The 19547-nt window shown below is 44.1% G+C and overlaps 1 protein-coding gene across 1 annotated transcript; it reads right to left on the bottom strand.

Annotated features, from left to right (window-relative positions):
- Window positions 1–10390: 10390 nt before the first annotated feature.
- On the bottom strand, window positions 10391–17253 carry LOC308155935 (protein crumbs homolog 1-like; the record flags this gene model as incomplete). Its single annotated transcript, XM_080529300.1, has 7 exons — window positions 10391–10742; window positions 10849–10971; window positions 11729–12653; window positions 13363–13528; window positions 14166–14716; window positions 15777–16763; window positions 17235–17253. The coding sequence occupies 7 exons, from the start codon at window positions 17251–17253 to the stop codon at window positions 10391–10393; spliced, it is 3123 nt and encodes a 1040-aa protein (XP_080385426.1).
- Window positions 17254–19547: the final 2294 nt, after the last annotated feature.

The following is a 19547-nucleotide window of genomic DNA, read 5'->3' as shown; positions in this document are numbered from 1 at the left end:
AACATAGATGAGGGATGGTGATGGAGAAATGTAACCACTCTCGAATTCAGATGGAGCTACACTATGGATGCAAGGAGTGACCATCCATGACATCCCAATATTGGCATCCCTGCACTTCTGTCAGATAATGCACCACTTCTCCCCGAAAATTGTTGCAATTACAAATACCTTGGTATTCACATTTTATTTCTTTTGTTTGGAACAACACAAAAAAGCTGAGGAAAAAAAAAGCCAAATCTGATATCATTCCACACAGAAAATGATTGGTACCTTTTCAAAATAATTGTATTTCAAGCACCACATGGGGCATGGAGAAAAACAATAGAAGAGTAAAGAATTCTGTTATATCCGTAGTGTGTTTGTGTGTGTTTTGTTTGTTTCCTGTGTTTCTCCCAGGTGATTGCCCTTCCTCCCTGCCTATCGCCATGGTGATACCTGTGCTCAATCTCTCAATTAAGGGTGGAGTATAAAAGGCTGGGAGTTGCTTGGTAGTTAGCTGCTACTGCTATTGTTTGGTTCAGTGTGTGTTGATACTTATTTGTAGTGGGTACCGGGTTCGGTAACTTTGACTCCTCTTTACAGACGGAGTGTGTTTGTTAGCCTTGTGTTTTGAATCACTTTAAACTTACCTTCTACATGGCTAATTGTACTCTAATTTACTTTACACTGCTTATTAATATACACTCACTCTCCTTTTTATAGAGACTAGTTTTTAGTTAAGCCCTCTCACCGAACGACTATAGTCCCATTGACAATCTCTGTAATTGCATTGAGCAAATAAACTTCCTCCAACAAAACAGAGATAATTGTATTCAGTGCACCTGACAAAAGATCGAAAGTCAGTGCAAAACTTGATTCTCTCTCTCTTCAAACTAAAAAACAGGTCAGAAATCTTGGTGTAATTCTAGACTCCGATCTAAACTTCAACAGCCACATAAACTCGATAACTAAATCAGCCTACTATCACCTGAAAAACATGAATGAGAGGTTTCATGTCCAAGCAAGACCTTGAAAAACACATCCATGCATTTGTTTCGAGTAGACTTGATTATTGTAATGGTCTACTAACAGGCCTTTCTAAAGGAGCTGTTCGTAAATTGCAGCTCATCCAAAACGCCGATGCTAGGGTCCTAACAAAAACAAAGAAATTTGAACACATTACACAAATCCTGAGATCCCTGCACTGGCTACCAGTCTCTCAGAGAATTGAATTCAAAATCCTCCTAATTACATACAAATCACAAAATGGTCAAGACCAAAATACATATCGGATCTCCTCCCACCCTATATTCCCGCAAGGTCAGCTGAGACAAATCAGCTAATAATTCCAAGAGTAATAAACAAAACACGGTGCAGCAGCTTTCAGTCACGCTGCTGCATGCTCCTGGAACAAACTCCCTGAAGAAATCAAACAGGCCATAGATGAGGGATGGAAAATATTTAAACTATTTAAATCTAAGCTAAAAACCTTCATGTTTTGCACCAGTTATGATTAAACACAAACACTTCTATCAATGTCTTTTTCCATTAACTATTGTCTTTTTAAATGTTTTATCTATTTACTTCTTATATTTGCTTTTATTCATTGTAAAAATAATCTTATGCTCCTCTTGCTGTATTTTTAAATACAATGTTAAGCACTTTGAATTGCCCCTGTTGTATGAAATGTGCTATACAAATAAACGTGCCTTGCCTTAAAGAGTTTAACGGAAACCTGTTTATTTTAATCATTATACAATAAATCGTTATTTTTATTTTTATTCTCCCAACGCCTCTTGTTCTTTTCCCCTGGTTCTATTTTATTGTTAGTCCCCTCATCCCCTGAATAACATTTGGGGACGTAAGAATTGTCTGAGGATTTGAGAAAAGCATGGTCAATCTCAAGGCTACAAGTCTGTCTCCAGAGATCTTAATGTTCCTGTAATGTTCCACTCATTCATGGTCACAGGAGAAGTATCTCTGGGAGAAGTGATGCATATTTGTGTCCATGACTACCAACCCCAAATTTCGCCTTTTAACAGAGAATTAGGGTTGCTGCTCTGCTGCTTACATTTGATGGTCACTGGGCTTTGCCTGATGGACGATAATTCCAACTGACAACAACTTTTGCCTTCATAAGGTGAAGAGCACAAGCACATCCCCCCTGAGACAGACATGTATTTTCCTGCAAATGTCTGTCAATCTCTTGTGGTCATTAAAGCTCACAATATATTTCCTTATCGATCAAATGTCAGGTTATTAAAAGCCTAGTGGCTCTGATCTTGTGCTGGCCAACTGGTCCCACCAGCTCTACGCCAACACGGCAGTCACGCTGCCCGATCACGTGTCTTCACTACACTGCCTCCCCGCTGGTGGAATGAGCTTCCCACGGCTGTCAGAACTGCAGAGTCACTACCCATCTTCCGTCGGAGACTGAAGACCCATCTCTTCAGGCTACACCGTAACTGCTCCTGAGACATCTACTACGCCCCCAGCACTGTGTCTCCTGAGACACCTGCTTTTCCCCTATACTGTGTCTCATGACTTTGACTGCCCCCATTGTACTGTTTCTCCAGTGTCTATAAAAAACAAAACAAACAATTTCTTCTATCACGACGACTGCCAATGGCCCCTGGCATGAGCTAGATTACTCTTCCTGCTACAACTGGTGAATTGATGATTCACTTGCTTAGTCAAATGTATCGATTGTAAGTCGCTTTGGAATAAGGCGTCTGCTAAATGCCAAAAATGTAAACGCATCAGAGAAGAATGAAGTTCACAGCACAAAGGCTCAAGGTGTTACAAAACAGTACGCACTAGTCCCTACTCCCTATTCTTACACTGCCCTGTCCTCTGTGTGGCATCCCTCAGCAACAGAGCCAATCAGGAACAGGCCTCCTGTCCTACAAATACTGTTCCAGTGTGTTTTACCCCATCAAATACATGTGGTTTATTTGACTGTGCGTAAGAGAAAAGTTGTGGCACCTTTACACATTGCCAGATCATAGCATTGTCATATACGGTCTTAGTCATTTATCTTACTGGGGATCAACAACAAGGCAACTGAGAAGAACCTGCAGATGGTTTCCAAACATGTCTATTAATGAGCATAAGGCTGATAAAACCATCCTCTCTAGGGCCTAGGCTGGTATGTACCAGACCGATTGCATGCATCTTAAGTAACTTCTCTGCGTGATAGGAAACACCCTTGTTGAGTGGCTATTGTTGTAGGAAAAGGTTATCCTTATTCCAGCTGGGTTAGACCATTTTAAATAGCAATGAGGATATGAGGCTCAGAGGAAAGCACTCATGCACAGGTAATGAGAGCAGAGGTGGCCGCTGAAACAGGAACATCTCCAAGGGATTAGTCTATATGACATCACTACACTAGCTATTGTATTATTAATCAGGGTATTACACTGCAAAAAGGGATATCTAAACAACCCTTAATATCGTGGATAAAGGCAATAATTCTACTGTTTCTTCTGGTGAGATAAATGATTGTATCTAGTATTTTCGGCATACGGTTATTCAGCTTGTGAAAAGTGAATTGGTCTTGGGTTATCACTTCATCTTAGATACAATGTCTAACTGCAGGGAATTTATGACGTAGAACTAGCACCATGATGGGAAGAAAATAAGTTTGGAGAGAATCAACTTTATCAAGTGTACGAATATATCAAGATATTACTTTTTGTTTTAAGAAATGGACCTCTCTTGCAATGTCTCTTTATAATAATTTAGAGATAATGTCAGAGTTATTACCTTGGTCTAATCTAATCCTTGGTGTCATAAAGTTGACATTAGACACGTATGTTTGGATATTAGAGGTGTATGTTTGGACATTAGAGGTGTATGTTTGGACATTAGAGGTGTATGTTTGGATTTGCCTGCAGGTGAAGGAACAACAAGCACAACTACAGCCTGCAGACACCCCATCAACAACACCAGGCACAACTACACCCTGCAGACACCCCATCAACCTCAACAAGCACAACTCTACAGCCTGCAGACACCCCATCAACAACAAGCAAGCACAACTCTATAGCCTGCAGACACCCCATCAACCTCAACAAGCACAACTCTACAGCCTGCAGACACCCCATCAACAACAAGCAAGCACAACTCTATAGCCTGCAGACACCCCATCAACAACAAGCAAGCAAACCAAGCCTTACAACACACTGGTCCTCCACCACCAGGTCCCATTCTGTCTGTCTTCTGTCTTGCATGGCCTCCTCCCCTGATGTCACCAGAATGTTTTTAACGCTTAACACAGCAGATGATATAATCTGATCTTAACACAGCAGATAATAGAATCTGATCTTAACACAGCAGATAATAGAATCTGCAGATTTGTCCTTGGATGTCCTTTTCTCACTCACCATTGTAACATGTATCAGGCACTTAAATTCCCATCTCCATATGTAAGAAGACACTGGCTTCAATTTATATTTAAATGTATTCATATGAATTCCAAATTGCTCCCAGTGAGCGGGCCGGCGCCTTGCATGGTAGCTTGCCGCCATTCTTGTGTGAATGTGGGTGTGAATGGGTGAATGAGAGGCTGTTGTAAAGCGCTTTGGATAAAGGTGCTATCTAAGTGCAGTCCTTTTACCATTTAAATTGTCCCCCCTATTTAAAACAGTATCTTGTTCCTTTTACATCAAATTATTGATCTAGGTTCTCCTCTGAGTTCCATTTCCTCACGGTAAGAAAACAATTGTCAAAAGAGCCTTTAACTTTAAAGCCCCAGCTGAATAATTCACCAGTTAACATTACATCCATCACATCTGTTGGTAGATTTAAATATGTCTTCTTACTTTGTAACTGATTGTTCTTGTTATCTCTGAAGTTGTCACCATTTTCACAATATTTTATATCAGCTGTCTAAAGTATACAGTTAGGTCCATTTATATTTGGACATAGACAGAACTTTGGTTATTTTAGCTGTTTACCAAAACATATTCAAGTTACAGTTATATAATGAATGGGCTTAAAGTGCAGACTCTCAGCTTTACGGTAAGGTTATTCACATCCAAATTGAAGGAAGGGTTTAGGAATTACAGCTCTTTAATATGGAGCTCCCTCTTTTTCAAGGGACCAAAAGTAATTGGACAATTGACTCAAAAGCTTTTTCATGGGCCTGTGTGGGCTATTCCTTCATTATTTCTTTATCAATTAAGCAGGTAAAAGGTCTGAGTTGATTCCAAGTGTTGCATTTGCATTTGGAAGCTGTTGCTGTATACGCACAACATGCAGTCAACGGACCTCTCAATGCAAGTGAAACAGGCCATCCGTAGGGACCAAGAACAAAAAAAAATCCATCAGAGAGATAGCGGGAACATTAGTAGTGGCCAAATGAACTGTTTGGTACATTCTGGGGGGAAAAGAACGCACTGGTGAGCTCGGCACCACAAAAACAACTGGACGTCCATGGAAGACAAGAGTGGATGATCACAGTATCCTTTACATGGTGAAGAAAAACCCCTTCACAACATCCAGCCAAGTGAAGAACAGTCTCCATAATATCATTATCCAAGTGTAGCATAAAGGGAAGACTTCACACGAACAAATATAGAGGGTTCACCACAAGGTGCAAGCCATTCATAAGCCTCAAGAATAGAATGGCCAGATTAGATTTTGCCGAAAAACATCTAAAAAAGCCAGCCCTGTTCTGGAACAGCATTCTTTGGACAGATGAAACTCAGATGAACCTGTACCAGAATGATGGGAAGAAAAAAGTATGGAGAAGGCTTGGAATGGCTCATGATCCGATGCATACCACATGCATGGCTTCCAATGGCACTGGGTCACTAGTGTTTATTGATGATGTGACAGAAGACAGAAGCAGACAGATTTATTCTGAAGTGTTTAGGGATATTCTGTCTGCTCAGATTCAGACAATTCAGCAAAGTTGATTGGATGACGTTTCACAATACAGATGGACAATGACCCAAAACATACTGCGTAAGCAACCCAGGATTTTTTAAGGCAAAGAAGTGGAATATTCTGCAATGGCCGAGTCAATCACCTGATCTCAACCCGATCGAGCATGCATTTCACTTGCTGAAGACAAAACTAAAGGCAGAAAGACTCACGAACAAACAACAACTGAAGACTGCTGCAGTAAAGGCCTGGCAAAGCATCACAAAGGAGGAAACCCAGCATTTGGTGATGTCCATGGGTTCCAGACTTCAGGCAGTCTTTGCCTGCAAAGGATTCTTGACAAAGTATTAAAAATCAACATGCTATTTATGATTATGTTAATTTGTCCAATTACTTTTGAGCTCCTGAAAATAGGGGACTGTGTATAAAAATTGCAATTCCTAAACCTTTCATACAATATTTTTTGTTCAACCTTGAATTAAAGCTGAAAGTCTGCACTTCAATTACATCTCGATTGTTTCATTTCAAATCCATTGTGGTGGCATACAGAGCCAAAATTATAGAAATTGTGTCACTGTCCAAATATTTACGGACCTAACTGTATATGTAGATCCACCTTCCCTTAGTTTATTGGCCACTTTGGCCATATTGTGGTTGTAATGTTTTCAATGTTTTTCAATAAGTAATGTATGTTGTTGTTGTTGGTCTCTTGTCTGTCTGTATTTTGTCATAATTGTACTCTATATTATTTTGACACTTTCACATCTCAAGGGATTTATATTGAGGTTTAAACTGCAATGAAAACAGTCTTTTTTTCTGTTCTGTGACTGCTGTAGATGTGAGAGGGATGGTTTCTCCCAGTGCTGCTGATGCCCCCTGCTGGAGAGAAAGTGAATTTCAGTCACTGTTGTGCGCAAAATACTAACGCATACTCAATGAAATCAACGTGGCACTCAGAATATGCATGGGATGGGGCTGAGTGCGCCAAAGGAGAAGAAAAGCATGAAATGAACATTTGCTTGACTAAGTTTGTTGAACATTAAGTTTTATCAACGCCTTGTTGGTGTGACATTAGAGGTACAGCATCATTCTGATGCAGCACGAAAACCTGTATTACAAAAGATATCTTCGGCTGGACACGCTTGTACCTGTACTGTTGCAACACAGCACTAATAGAGAGACAGGGAGATCCGTCAGCTACACTCACTAATAGAGAGAGAGGGAGATCCATCAGCTAGATTGTAATGGTTCAGAGATTTGACCTTTTCTTGCTGTACTTTCAGTTGGGATTGGGTTTGACTCCTACCTCAGGACGCCACTCTCAGATGTTCTTAACCAACTACGTGTTTCATGTAACACAATATGCTGACGTGTAATTCATTTCATTAAAGAAAACACTACAATTGATCTCACTACTGGTTTTATGTCACAATGTACTGTACTTTAAGTGTCTGGTTTACCTTGGGAAGACTGCAGTGGCGTCTCTCACACCCAGGGCCGGCTCTAGGCGAGAGTATGATTTGATTCAATTCAATTCAACTTTATTCGCCATGTGCAGTGCACTGTATTTTGTCATAAATATCTCGGCTCACTCATGGGGCTGGGCTAAAGCTGGCTGTGTGTGGCTAGGCTCAAGCTAGCTACAGCTTAGCTCGGGTGATTTACGTTTGTTCTGCTAGAGTGAAAACGTGCACGTCTTTGTTTTGAGCACGCGTGCGCGTGCACACATAACATTTTGCGTCATTCGCACGCGAAAGGTGACCGCCCCATATGTGGAAAATCCTGGAGGAAACACTGGACTCTGATAAATAGAGATAAGAAACCTGGTCTGATTTGTGTTATCCATACAGGTGAAGGCTATATAAGATTTGAACTCCATTAGTCCACTGTGAGGCAAATCATTTACAAATGGCGAGCATTTAACATGACAACAACTCAGCCTAGAAGTGGACACCCTTCCAAAATATCCCCAAGAGCCACGAGAAAAACAACAAATCAGGTAAAAAACAAACCAAACATAATATTTAGAGATTTGCAGTCAGACCTCCCTTGCTGCATCTCAGGTAACTGTGCATGCTTCATCAATAAGAAGAACACTGAATCAAAATGGCATTTGAGTGAGGGTTGCTAGGAAGAAGCCGCTGCTGTCAAAATATAACCAAAATGCCCTTCTTAACTTTGCCGTAGACCATTTGGACATGCCTGAAGGTTTCTGGAAGTCCGTTCTCTGTCTGGACAGATGAGTCCAACATTTATCTTTTTGGTCACAATCAAATCCACTATGTTTGGCGAAAACCTGGACCTGGCTGACTCCACATCATTATGGACCTGGCTGACTCCACATCATTATGGACCTGGCTGACTCCACATCATTATGGACCTGGCTGACTCCACATCATTATGGACCTGGCTGACTCCACATCATTATGGACCTGGCTGACTCCACATCATTATGGACCTGGCTGACTCCACATCATTATGGACCTGGCTGACTCCACATCATTATGGACCTGGCTGACTCCACATCATTATGGACCTGGCTGACTCCACATCATTATGGACCTGGCTGACTCCACATCATTATGGACCTGGCTGACTCCACATCATTATGGACCTGGCTGACTCCACATCATTATGGACCTGGCTGACTCCACATCATTATGGACCTGGCTGACTCCACATCATTATGGACCTGGCTGACTCCACATCATTATGGACCTGGCTGACTCCACATCATTATGGACCTGGCTGACTCCACATCATTATGGACCTGGCTGACTCCACATCATTATGGACCTGGCTGACTCCACATCATTATGGACCTGGCTGACTCCACATCATTATGGACCTGGCTGACTCCACATCATTATGGACCTGGCTGACTCCACATCATTATGGACCTGGCTGACTCCACATCATTATGGACCTGGCTGACTCCACATCATTATGGACCTGGCTGACTCCACATCATTATGGGAACCATTCTTTTTGAGGTATAACAGGAGATTTTTGGACAGAATTTCAAGCCGTCAGTCAAGGAGCTAATGCTGGGTTGAAAATGGGTCTTTCAACAAGACAACGACCCAAAGCATTCAAACAAATCTACCAAAGAATGGCTCAGAATAAAGAAGATTTGTGTTTCGGATTGGCCAAGTCAAATGCTGACCTAAATCCATTTGAGATGCTGTGGCAGGACCTGAAGCGGGCAGTTCAGGGCAGACACCCCTCAAATCTCACTCAATTGGCTAACTTCTGTAATGAGGAGAAGGCAAAAATAGAGACAGAGACTGAGTAGTGGCTATGTTTACTCCAAGTTATCGCTGCTAATGGAGGTGCCACAAGCTATTGACCTAGCAGGAAGGGGTGACCTAACGGTCAACCATTTGTTCAGTAGGTTGAAACTCTGTCTAGGGTTACAAGTTGAATCTTACTACACATTCAGTTCAATGATCAATAACAGTACACTCATTAATGGCTAGTTCAATGAGAGTATTACACAATAATAAACAGTTAATATTACACATACACATTTTGCCATTACTTATATACAGTATAAGCTAAACATACAGTAACATGGGTTTCTGGCAACATTCAGTTTCATTATGTCATAAAAGGAAAAATAAATGTTAGAAAAATGCTCAGTGAAAAAAGGTGATAAGGCACAAAACAGCCTTCTATCATGTTGAACTTTTAGCTTGTTGTATATGGAAATAGACATAAACATTACATTATTATGATATAGTGTGAATAGCTGTAGGTCATTCTGTTCATGATTAGTTTACATTTCTATCACCACTCCATGCAATATAATCCTAGACCTCTCCCATGTCACTTCACCCCTGGACACCCACATTGCCTCCCCCACGTAATACCAATCCAATACCCCAATCAATGAAGAGTATGATGGCCATGGCTAGATACTGATATACGTTTTTGCACCCCCCCCCCTAATACCGCTCAGGACTTCAACTTTGCTGTTTTGCACACTGTAAATATACCCTAACTGTACATACTGTATTGATATCCATTGCCCTGTACATATCATACTGCACATATCTTAACTGTACATATCTTCACCCTTGTCCTGTGCATTTCACACTGTACATAATCCTGTACGTATCATATTGATATTCATGCTCATATATTGACTTTTTATATTCATATTCATTGCACGTATACTGACTTATACATACATTCATTTATTTATACTTACTGCAATACCGTACTGTAACACCAAGCACTGTCCATACATTTATGGCTTTTGCACAATGCACTTAAAGCATCTGGTTAGATGCTGAACTGCGTTTCATTGTCTTTGTACTTCATTGACTTTGTACTCTGTCAATGACAATAAAGTTGAATCTAATCGAATCTAAAATAAGGTCAGTTTGAATCCCCCATGACGGTTGAGTTTACAATGTAGAGCTTAGTGGTTTAACTTTAGGATTTGGGGAGGGTAAAGCTGATCCTAGATCTGTGCCTAGCTGGCGATCTTCAACTTAGAGCGCAATTCAATGGACCCTTATTCATCCCTCCTTTCATCATCATCTACCCTTTCATCAATTATTTCATCTTCATCATCATCATCATCATCAATCATTTCAATCATCCTTTCATCATCATCATCATCATCAATCATTTCCCAGTCGACCTCGGGGAGGACGTCGAGGCGTAGGATGAGGTAGGACATGAGCTGGAAGATGTTCTGCCACAGGAACATGAAGATGTAGAGGTAGATGTCATTGACGTCGATCTGACAGTGAATGCCCGCAAAGGTTGTGTCGCACACACACTGGAACCCTGGGACGAGGTTACGGCAGGTGCCTCCATTTTCACAGGGGTCTGACCAACACTCATCCACGTCCGTCTGACACCTGTAGTGAAGGGGAAATTTTTTCACTGACATTAGTACATTACATTGACAACACATACCACTGCAGATACTGTGTATCCCCACTATTGGTGAGATGAATGGTCTACCATTGTCCTACGAAACCAGGCAGACAGTCACAGGTGTTCTCCACGCTTGAGCAGTTCCCCCCGTTGAAACACCTGTAGTTCCATACAACCCCCAGACACAGGGACACAGGCAGGTTTGGCAAACTGGAGAAAGACAACACAAACACACAAGCATCAGATCACAATAGTGTATACAGCGGCCTGTTGGTTGGGCTCGTGGTCAGACGGGAGACTGCTGAAGTTATCGCTAAGTCAAAGCTAATGTTTTGAGTCACTATATTTGAACTAGTCTCACTGATTAGATTCTAGGTTCAGAGATTATGTTTAAAGGCTTAAGGATATGATAAATAAAAAAAAAGAATACTCAAAATAACTTTCACCTAGACAATGTGGTACTTACTCTATCTTGTCAGTGTGCCATGACATTTCTGGGGCCTTCTCTCTGAAAAAAATGATAATTTTGATATATTATGTTGTGTTCAATGCCACTTCTTTACATAAAATGCCATAGACAGATATGAATTAATTGTTTCGTTTTAATCGTTTTGTTTTTCTCTCAATTTAAGAGGCTGGAATTAGATTAGTTCAGGATTTGATGGGTAAATGGTAAATGGACTGCACTTATACTGTATATCGCCTTTATCCAAAGTGCTTTACAACGGCCTCTCATTCACCCATTCACACACCCATTCACACACACATTCACACGCCAATGGCGGCAAGCTACCATGCAAGGCGCCGGCCTCGCTCATTGGGAGCAATTTGGGGTTAAGTGTCTTGCCCAAGGACACTTCGACATGTGGCCAGCCGGGGGCTTGAACCACCGATCTGCCGACCTTGCGATCATTAGACGCTGGCTCTACCTCCTGCGCCACAGCCGCCCCGCATGTTTGAGACTAACGTGCAGCGTGGCCCAGACGTCTTCTCAGGACAGAGGCAGGTGTAGGTCTGGAACCCTCCGAGGCACGTGGCCCCCTGGCCACACTTGTTGTCTTCACACACATCCGTCTCCGCCTCACACCTTGCACCTGTGTACCCTGGCTCACACACACACTTGTACCCCCCTGCCAGAACGCTGCAGTTGCCATGGACACAAGGACCGGAAGCACAGGTGTCCATGGAATCCTGGCACTGTGGCCCCGCCCACCCAGAAGGGCACCTGCAAAGGGATTGGTCAAAGATATCCTCACACACCCCCTGGTTCAGGCAGGAGTTGGGCACACACACGCTGGCTCCCCAACAGCCATACCGGGGGACCTCAGTGCTAGCTATCCTAACAAACTGCTCGTCCTGCGGCCTGGGCAGGTTTAGATCAGCGTCTCCATAATAGGGCAATGGAACCCCCCCGATCTCAACAGGTCCTAGACATCCAGCCAGGTTCTCCCCAGCGTCAGGCCCCGACCCCCCCAGGAGGATGTCAACCCCGTCTCTGAGGAAGTCCAGGTTCCCAGAAGAGATGGCGGACACAGAAGGTTTCTCCTCTCTTCCCTTATCCAAGACCATGGTCCACCTGGCAGTCTGGAGGTTGGGAGCCGCCATGTAGAGCTCCACAGTGTGCCACTCCCCGTCGCTAATTGGACGCCGGCTCTGTGCAGTCAGCTTGGGGGAACCCTCCTCCCCATCGCCGGCCTGTAGCTCCAGTAGCAGGTGGGACTCCTGGAGGGAGATGGTGAGGTACTCTGAGCCTCTTTCTGCATGCAGTAAGGTGGCATCAGTCTGCCTTGTTCTGACACTGAGGAGGACACTGCTGAGACTGCGACTGATCTTCCCGTTGCCTCTGTAGGACAGAATGGCCCTGTCACCCCGGATCGTCACATTGGACACACCTGGAATACAAACACAACAGTAGACAGTTCAAGGGTGCAGTGTGTCATTTGACTATGCTCAGTGGTGACTAGAAGTGATAACAACAAATACAAAGCGAAATAAATATATAAATACATTACATTTGAGCCCAAGACCCACCCTTTAGTTTTCTGCAAACGTTTCTCAGATCAGTACAGTTATTTATTTCACACACTGGGTCCAGCAAGAGGGAACTGAGAGCTGAAGGATCTACCTATTACTGGCAGATCCAATCGAAGGTTAAACAATAGGAAATGGTCACATGGAGATTGATAAAACCTTCAAAGTGTGTTTTAAAGTTGTGTGATTTGGATTTCTCCCTTCTGTAGGGTCATGTGGGATGAACAAACAAACACGTGGCATTACTTAGGAACCATGATCCATGAAGTGGTGAAGTTAACTTGGCAAGGGATAATCTTGGCTTATGGAAAATCCAGGGCATCTGTTGCTGCCCCAAGTCCCACCGCCCAAATGAATGAGAGGATACACCATCAACCACTAAGAGTGTGAATAGGCCTATAAATGTGACATAAAATACAATGCATGGTCTAGGATTAGAATTAGTGTGCTTTTCCTGCCACAGAGAGCCAGCTGGTGTAACCAATGTTAGGCCCTAAATCATAGACATATAAACAACAATGAATTACATTGCTTGGTAATCTTGGTCTGAAAAGGGTATTCTCAACTCACACTCAAAGCCCTGGGGTAGGGACAGGCAGACAGCAGCGGAGGGACATGGTGACAGCTCACACCACTTCACCTCCTCACAGCGCCGCCCTGCAGTGTTGGGCGGGCAATTGCAGGTGAAGTCGTCCCACGTGGAGGAGCACATTCCCCCATTCAGACAGGGGTTGCTCTGGACAAGATAAAGAAACCCCATCATTCATTTGTATTTAGCTGAGGGGATTGATATACAGTAAGACTCATTTAGGCCTATTTATTGCTTTCCAAATGCAAACAAGGGAGCACATTATTTTTTGTTCATAATCTTTTAGTCAGGTTTACGTCTACCTTTGTCATTCCTCTATTTCTATTCTCTCCTATCTTCTCTGTCATTACACTTCACTTCACAAGACATTCATTAGTCAAACTCTCCAGTCAAAAGAACATTTCTGGGTTCTGAGATTAATTATATATCAATTATATATAATAATAAATATGATTGAGGAATGAATGTAGATAATTAATCTAGTCACAGATACATCATTACATCATTAAGTAAGTAGCCTTGTGCGCTTGCACACCCCAACCAGAACAGCCCATAGGGCAGGAGCCTATCTTCTGTTTATATAACATGAGGCAGCTTCATGTATGAGTACACCGGGATCGAACCCCCAACCTTCTGATCTCAGTGCTCTAACGACAGGGCCACTGAGTCAGTTTATTGTTGTGCCGTTTTTGGGGGGAAACAGCACCTGCCCTTCCATAAGTCTGTGCAGTAGCAGTAGGAGGCCTTCATCAGGTGTCTGTGGTCACACACCTCTGTAACTTACACTGCAGCCATCATCACCGGTACAGCCGCGTGTGACGTTGACGAGGTGCTCCAGGGTGTAGGAGCTCACATGGACACCCATGACGTAGAACTGCAGTCTTCGATTATTGACGCGCAGGTCCTGGACACAACCCCTGAAGTAACCCCCGAAGGAGGCAGAGGCCCGTCGGTCAACCAAGCCCCCGACGTAGAGCAGGTCCCCTCGCTGGGCCAGCACGGGCTGGATGGGGACGGTCCCCTGGCTCTGGGCAGACTGGGACAGGCTCAACGTGTTCCCCTCCAGCCTCACCGTCACCAGGTGGAAGTGGCCATCGCTGATGGAGACGTGCCCCTCCAGGCTCTCCAAGTCGTTGACCTGAACTTTGACCCTGCCCTCCTCCAGCCACACCCGGAGGTACCGGCTGGTGCTGTTGGCCAGCGCCAGGAGCAGGCCGTCGGGGCGGCGTGTGCGGACGAACATGGACACGGAGACACTTTCCCATAGGTCGTCCTCCAGGGAAAAGACGGCATAGCTCTCCAGGTCTCCGTTACCAAACCTGGCGCTGATGTATTCTGTTTAGGTACAGGGGGTGGGGGGGGTCAGTTCCACTTAAACTCAGTCAAGTACATTCATAAATAGGTCCTAATTCATGAATTTGAAAGTCTACAAAGAAAATAATTTCCAATCTATTCTGAATTGAAATAGAATTCATGCTACATTTTATTCCACTCCATTCGACTCCACTTTATTCCATTCCATCTCAGCATCTTAGGCTGGCCCCCAGACAAGTCATGTAAACAGATGATGTTGAGGGAGCAAGATGGCAAGAGCCATTGGGAAACCCTGTTTTTCTGAAAGTGAAGGCGTTCTGAGTCAACTCCTTAATCCCACGTTTCCTTAATCCATGGTTCAGGTGCTGTTGATTTGCCTTAGTGTGTGTGTGTGTGTGTGTGTGTGTGTGTGTGCACTGTAGGCCTCTGTGCTATTTTCACTTGCTCTATAAGCTTCTTTTGAGCTTATTGTATGTCTCTGTTAGGTGTCAAATTCAGATACTTTACATTTAGATTTTGCAGTGATCCTATTGAGGCTGAACCTAGATGAACCTAGATGAACCTAGATGAGCCTAGATGAGCCTAGATGCAGTAGAACAGTGGCTAGTACAACTACTGCCAGAGTAAACGAGGAAGTAATAGTCAATGAGCGACTAACACAAGAATATTGCTTGGAAATATTGTTGCAATACCTGCTGACAGAAAAGAACTATTTTGGTTATGGTATGGCATTGTTAATGATAGTCTTTAATTTCTATTTTTACTTTAAGTTGCTCCTTTGTGTAGTAACTATAATTACTGTAGTTAAATTAAGTATTAAGATGCTGTTGCACAGTATGTTTAGTATTGCTTTGAAATTGCTGCGGAGTGGATTGTGTTATTACAAAAAGTGAATAACGAATGTTTGTTTGTCCACTTTTGTAACAACACAATCTGCTCAATGCCATACTATACCATGAAATGACCAAATTGTGATGTAACAGCATCTAATACAATGTTGTTCCTATAGTGGTTACGGCATTAGTACATAAAGGGGCAGCAAAACATTGACCTCTATATTTACACCTTACTCAGACCTTACCCTCAGAACAGTCAGGACCCTCATACGGTCTGTAACACTCACACGTGTAGCTCCTCCAGCCCTGGCTCACACACCAGCCCCTGGTCTGACACGGGCTGTCCTCACACTTGTCCCTGTCGCTGCACCCCATCGAGACGTTCACCTGGGCGGGCGAGTTAGCCAACCTCCCATGAGGTACCACCAGCTGAGAGTCCACAAACACGTCTCGAAAGCAGCCCAGGAAAGAGGGGTGTGTGTCAGCCTCCTCGACCCCCGTCCCACCTGAACCCCAGCCCATGCCCACCCCTCCTAAGACGAGGCTCTGGTGGACAGAGCCTCGGTCTGGGAGGCTGGACCCTTGTTCCAGCACTGTGCCCTCTGTGGTGGTCTCCCTGGCACAGCTGCCCTCAGAGGAGGGTGAGTGGAGCAGTCTGACCAGGCTCGCCTCACCGCCCAGGGAGGCCTCCACCGTGTGCCACTGGTGATCCGTGACGTTCTGAGGGAGCTCCTGCACCAGCGTGCGTGACCCTTGACCCTGCAGACGCCTGCTGAGGCGGAGACGGTCGTCCGTCAGCTCGATGGTGAGCAGCAAGTCGTCGACCGCGTACCGGAGAAGGGTGCCGACAGGCCGCTCTGTCCTGAAGCTGAGAGTGACGTTGAGTGGCGCCTCACGGTCTAAGAGCTTGGTCTCTATGTACATGTAACCACTGGTCTCAAAGGAGAAGACGGTGGGGGTCTGACACTTCTGACCGGAGAAGCCGACAAGGCAGATGCAAGTGTAGGTATGCTGATCATCCATGAGGAGCGGAGAGCAGATCCCTCCATTGGTGCACAGGTTGCCTTCACAGCCCAGTAGTAAAACGGTGCAGTTCTCCCCTCCATAGAAGTGGCCATGTTGACTCTGCTGAGAGCAGAGGCATTTGTAGCCACCATTAATACTCTCACATACACCGCCATTCTGGCATGGGTACTCTTCACATCCGTTAGTGTCCACCTCACATAGAGCGCCTAGGTAAAGGATTAAACATACATAGATATCACTGCTCTTAAAATTAGAGTAGACAATCAAGAAAAGATTATAAATGGTAAATGGACTGCACTTGTATAGCGCCTTTATCCAAAGCACTTTACAACGGCCTCTCATTCACCCATTCACACACACATTCACACACCAATGGCGGCAAGCTACCATGCAAGGCGCCGGCCCGCTCATTGGGAGCAATTTGGGGTTCAGTGTCTTGCCCAAGGACACGAACCGCCGATCTGCCGACCTTGCAATCATTAGATGCCGGCTCTACCTCCTGCGCCACAGCTGCGCCACAGCCGCCCCATCATCATCAATCAATGTTTCACCTATATGGACTGCAATACTGTATAACTGCAATATACTAAGCAGTGTACTGCAGTATGTCCTCTGTCTCAAGTCCGGGTTGTGATTGGAACATAACACACATAAACAAACAAAAAAGAAATCCTCACTTGGCGCATACAGGACCATTGACAACTAACACGCACACTCTGATACCAATTTTCAACTTGTCTGTTAGTTATAGTGAATCTGGCATCAGGAGTGTCAAAGGATGTGTAATACAAATAAATGCATATACACATGTCAACCTAACCTAACAATCCTAAAGTATTGCAATGTTTATGCAAAGGTTGACACAAGTACGCTCCCTGTACAATATGCATTTCACTGTAAATGGCATGGCATCTCACAGAAAGACAAGAACAAACCATGAACAGGACACAAATTCAGCAAAAGCAAGATTACCTGCAAAAAGCAACCATGAAATCCAAATGGACGTATAGACTCTCAACATTGTCCTTGCCCAGTCCTCCTAGTCAATGGCAATCTGTATATGCCTCTATTGCATGTCACAGAACAGTTGAGGATACTGGTTTGAGGAATCCCATTGCCACAAGTAGCAGATTCTTCTGGTCTGTCCCCATGCATGTACAGTATACATGTCTGGTCTAACACTGGTGGAATCACTACAAGCTAGACATGTGGGATTAAGCTAATGCACTTAAAGTGTCGTCTAAATTCGGTGTTAGCCAGTGTTATCTATCGACCCCCAGGTCAGCTTGGCCACTTCCCAGAAGAGATGGATGTCCTTCTCAGCTCCTTCCCTGACAGTGACATACCGCTCACACTACTTGATGACTTCAACGTCCAGTCAGAGAAGCTTCCTTCATCTTGACTATTTGACCTCCTCCCCTCCTTCGATCTTAACTTGTCCCACTCTCCTCCGACTCATAAGGGCGGGCAATCAGCTCGACCTTGTCTTCACCAGATCCTCCCATACCTCCAATGTTACTGTTACCCCTCTTCCAGTTTCTGATCATAATTTTGTATCCTTCTCCCTTCCTCTCAAATCCACTACCTCCCCGTCAGTCTCTACCCACACTGTAACTTCTCGTTGTTCTCCACATTTCCACTTCAACCCACCTCCTCTACCTCCTCCCTCCTCCCTGTCTGCGGATGACTTCGTCTCCTACTTTGAAAAGAAGATTGATGACATTAGCAGCTCCTCCTCCCCACCGCTCACCATCTCCGCTACCACCCCTTCCAAACTCCCCCCTCTCCCATAATGATATTCTAAAACATCTAAGCAGACACACCTGCCCTCTCGATCCTAACCACCCCCCCCTTCTCCAATCCATTTCCAAAGACCTCCTTTCTTACCATACCACTTCCTCTCTATCCACAGGATCTGTCCCTTAATGATGAATGAATGAATGAATGAATGGTCTTTATTGTCATTGCTACAGTACAGGTACCAAACAACGAAATTTAGGAGGGGTGGCTCCCCTGGTGTTAGGAAAGAAAAGAAAAAAAAAGAAAGAAAAAAAAACACAAGAAGGGAAGGAGCTGGTTTACATAAATAAAGGCTATGTACACTATCCACTATACTAAGACAGCCAAAGTCAAGCCTCTTCTCAAGAACCCAACTCTTGACCGGTCTTCTGTCCACAACTACAGACCGGTATCCCTTCTCTCCTTCTTATCTAAAACACTTGAATGCGCTGTATCTAACCAACTGTCTCACTATCTCGCTCAGTTGTGGTGTGTAATGCTGCGTGCCTGCGTGTTCGCAAGCTAATGATTAATCAGAACATCGGTTTCACAACTTCTTAGACCCTTTCTGAGACTTCTTAGAGTCTTTCTTATCTGTCTGTGGGTGTGTTATCTGTCTGTGGGTGTGTTATCTGTCTGTGGGTGTGTTATCTGTCTGTGGGTGTCTTATCTGTCTCTAGGAATCTTTCTTATCTGTCTGTGGTTGTCTTTCTTATCTGTCTGTGGGTGTCTTATCTGTCTGTGGGTGTCTTGTCTGTCTCTAGGAATCTTTCTTATCTATCTGTGGGTGTCTTATCTGTCTGTGGGAATATTTCTTATCTGTCTGTGGGTGTCTTTCTTACCTGTCTGTGGGTGTGTTATCTGTCTGTGGGTGTCTTATCTGTCTGTGGGTGTCTTATCTGTCTGTGGGTGTGTTATCTGTCTCTGGGTGTCTTACCTGTCTGTGGGTCTCTTTCTTACCTGTCTGTGGGTCTCTTTCTTACCTGTCTGTGGGTTGTCTTATCTGTCTGTGTCTGTCTCGATTATTCTGTCCCATCCCTAATAGCTGTGTAGTTTTGTCTCACCGCTTTGTTTGCGGGTGGTTTGGATCGGAGCGGTCGCAGCTTCCCACAGTAGGAAGGAAGACGTGAGGGTGTGTACATGGCGTATAGACGATTTACCGTTGTAAATAGTGGGAAGCGATGGTGTTTTCAATAACAACTGTATTTCAC

This window comes from Nansenia antarctica, assembly GCF_963989245.1.
Source record: "Nansenia antarctica genome assembly, chromosome: 4".
NCBI classification, from domain to species: domain Eukaryota; kingdom Metazoa; phylum Chordata; class Actinopteri; order Argentiniformes; family Microstomatidae; genus Nansenia; species Nansenia antarctica.
This window is presented reverse-complemented; position numbering and strand designations above follow the sequence as displayed.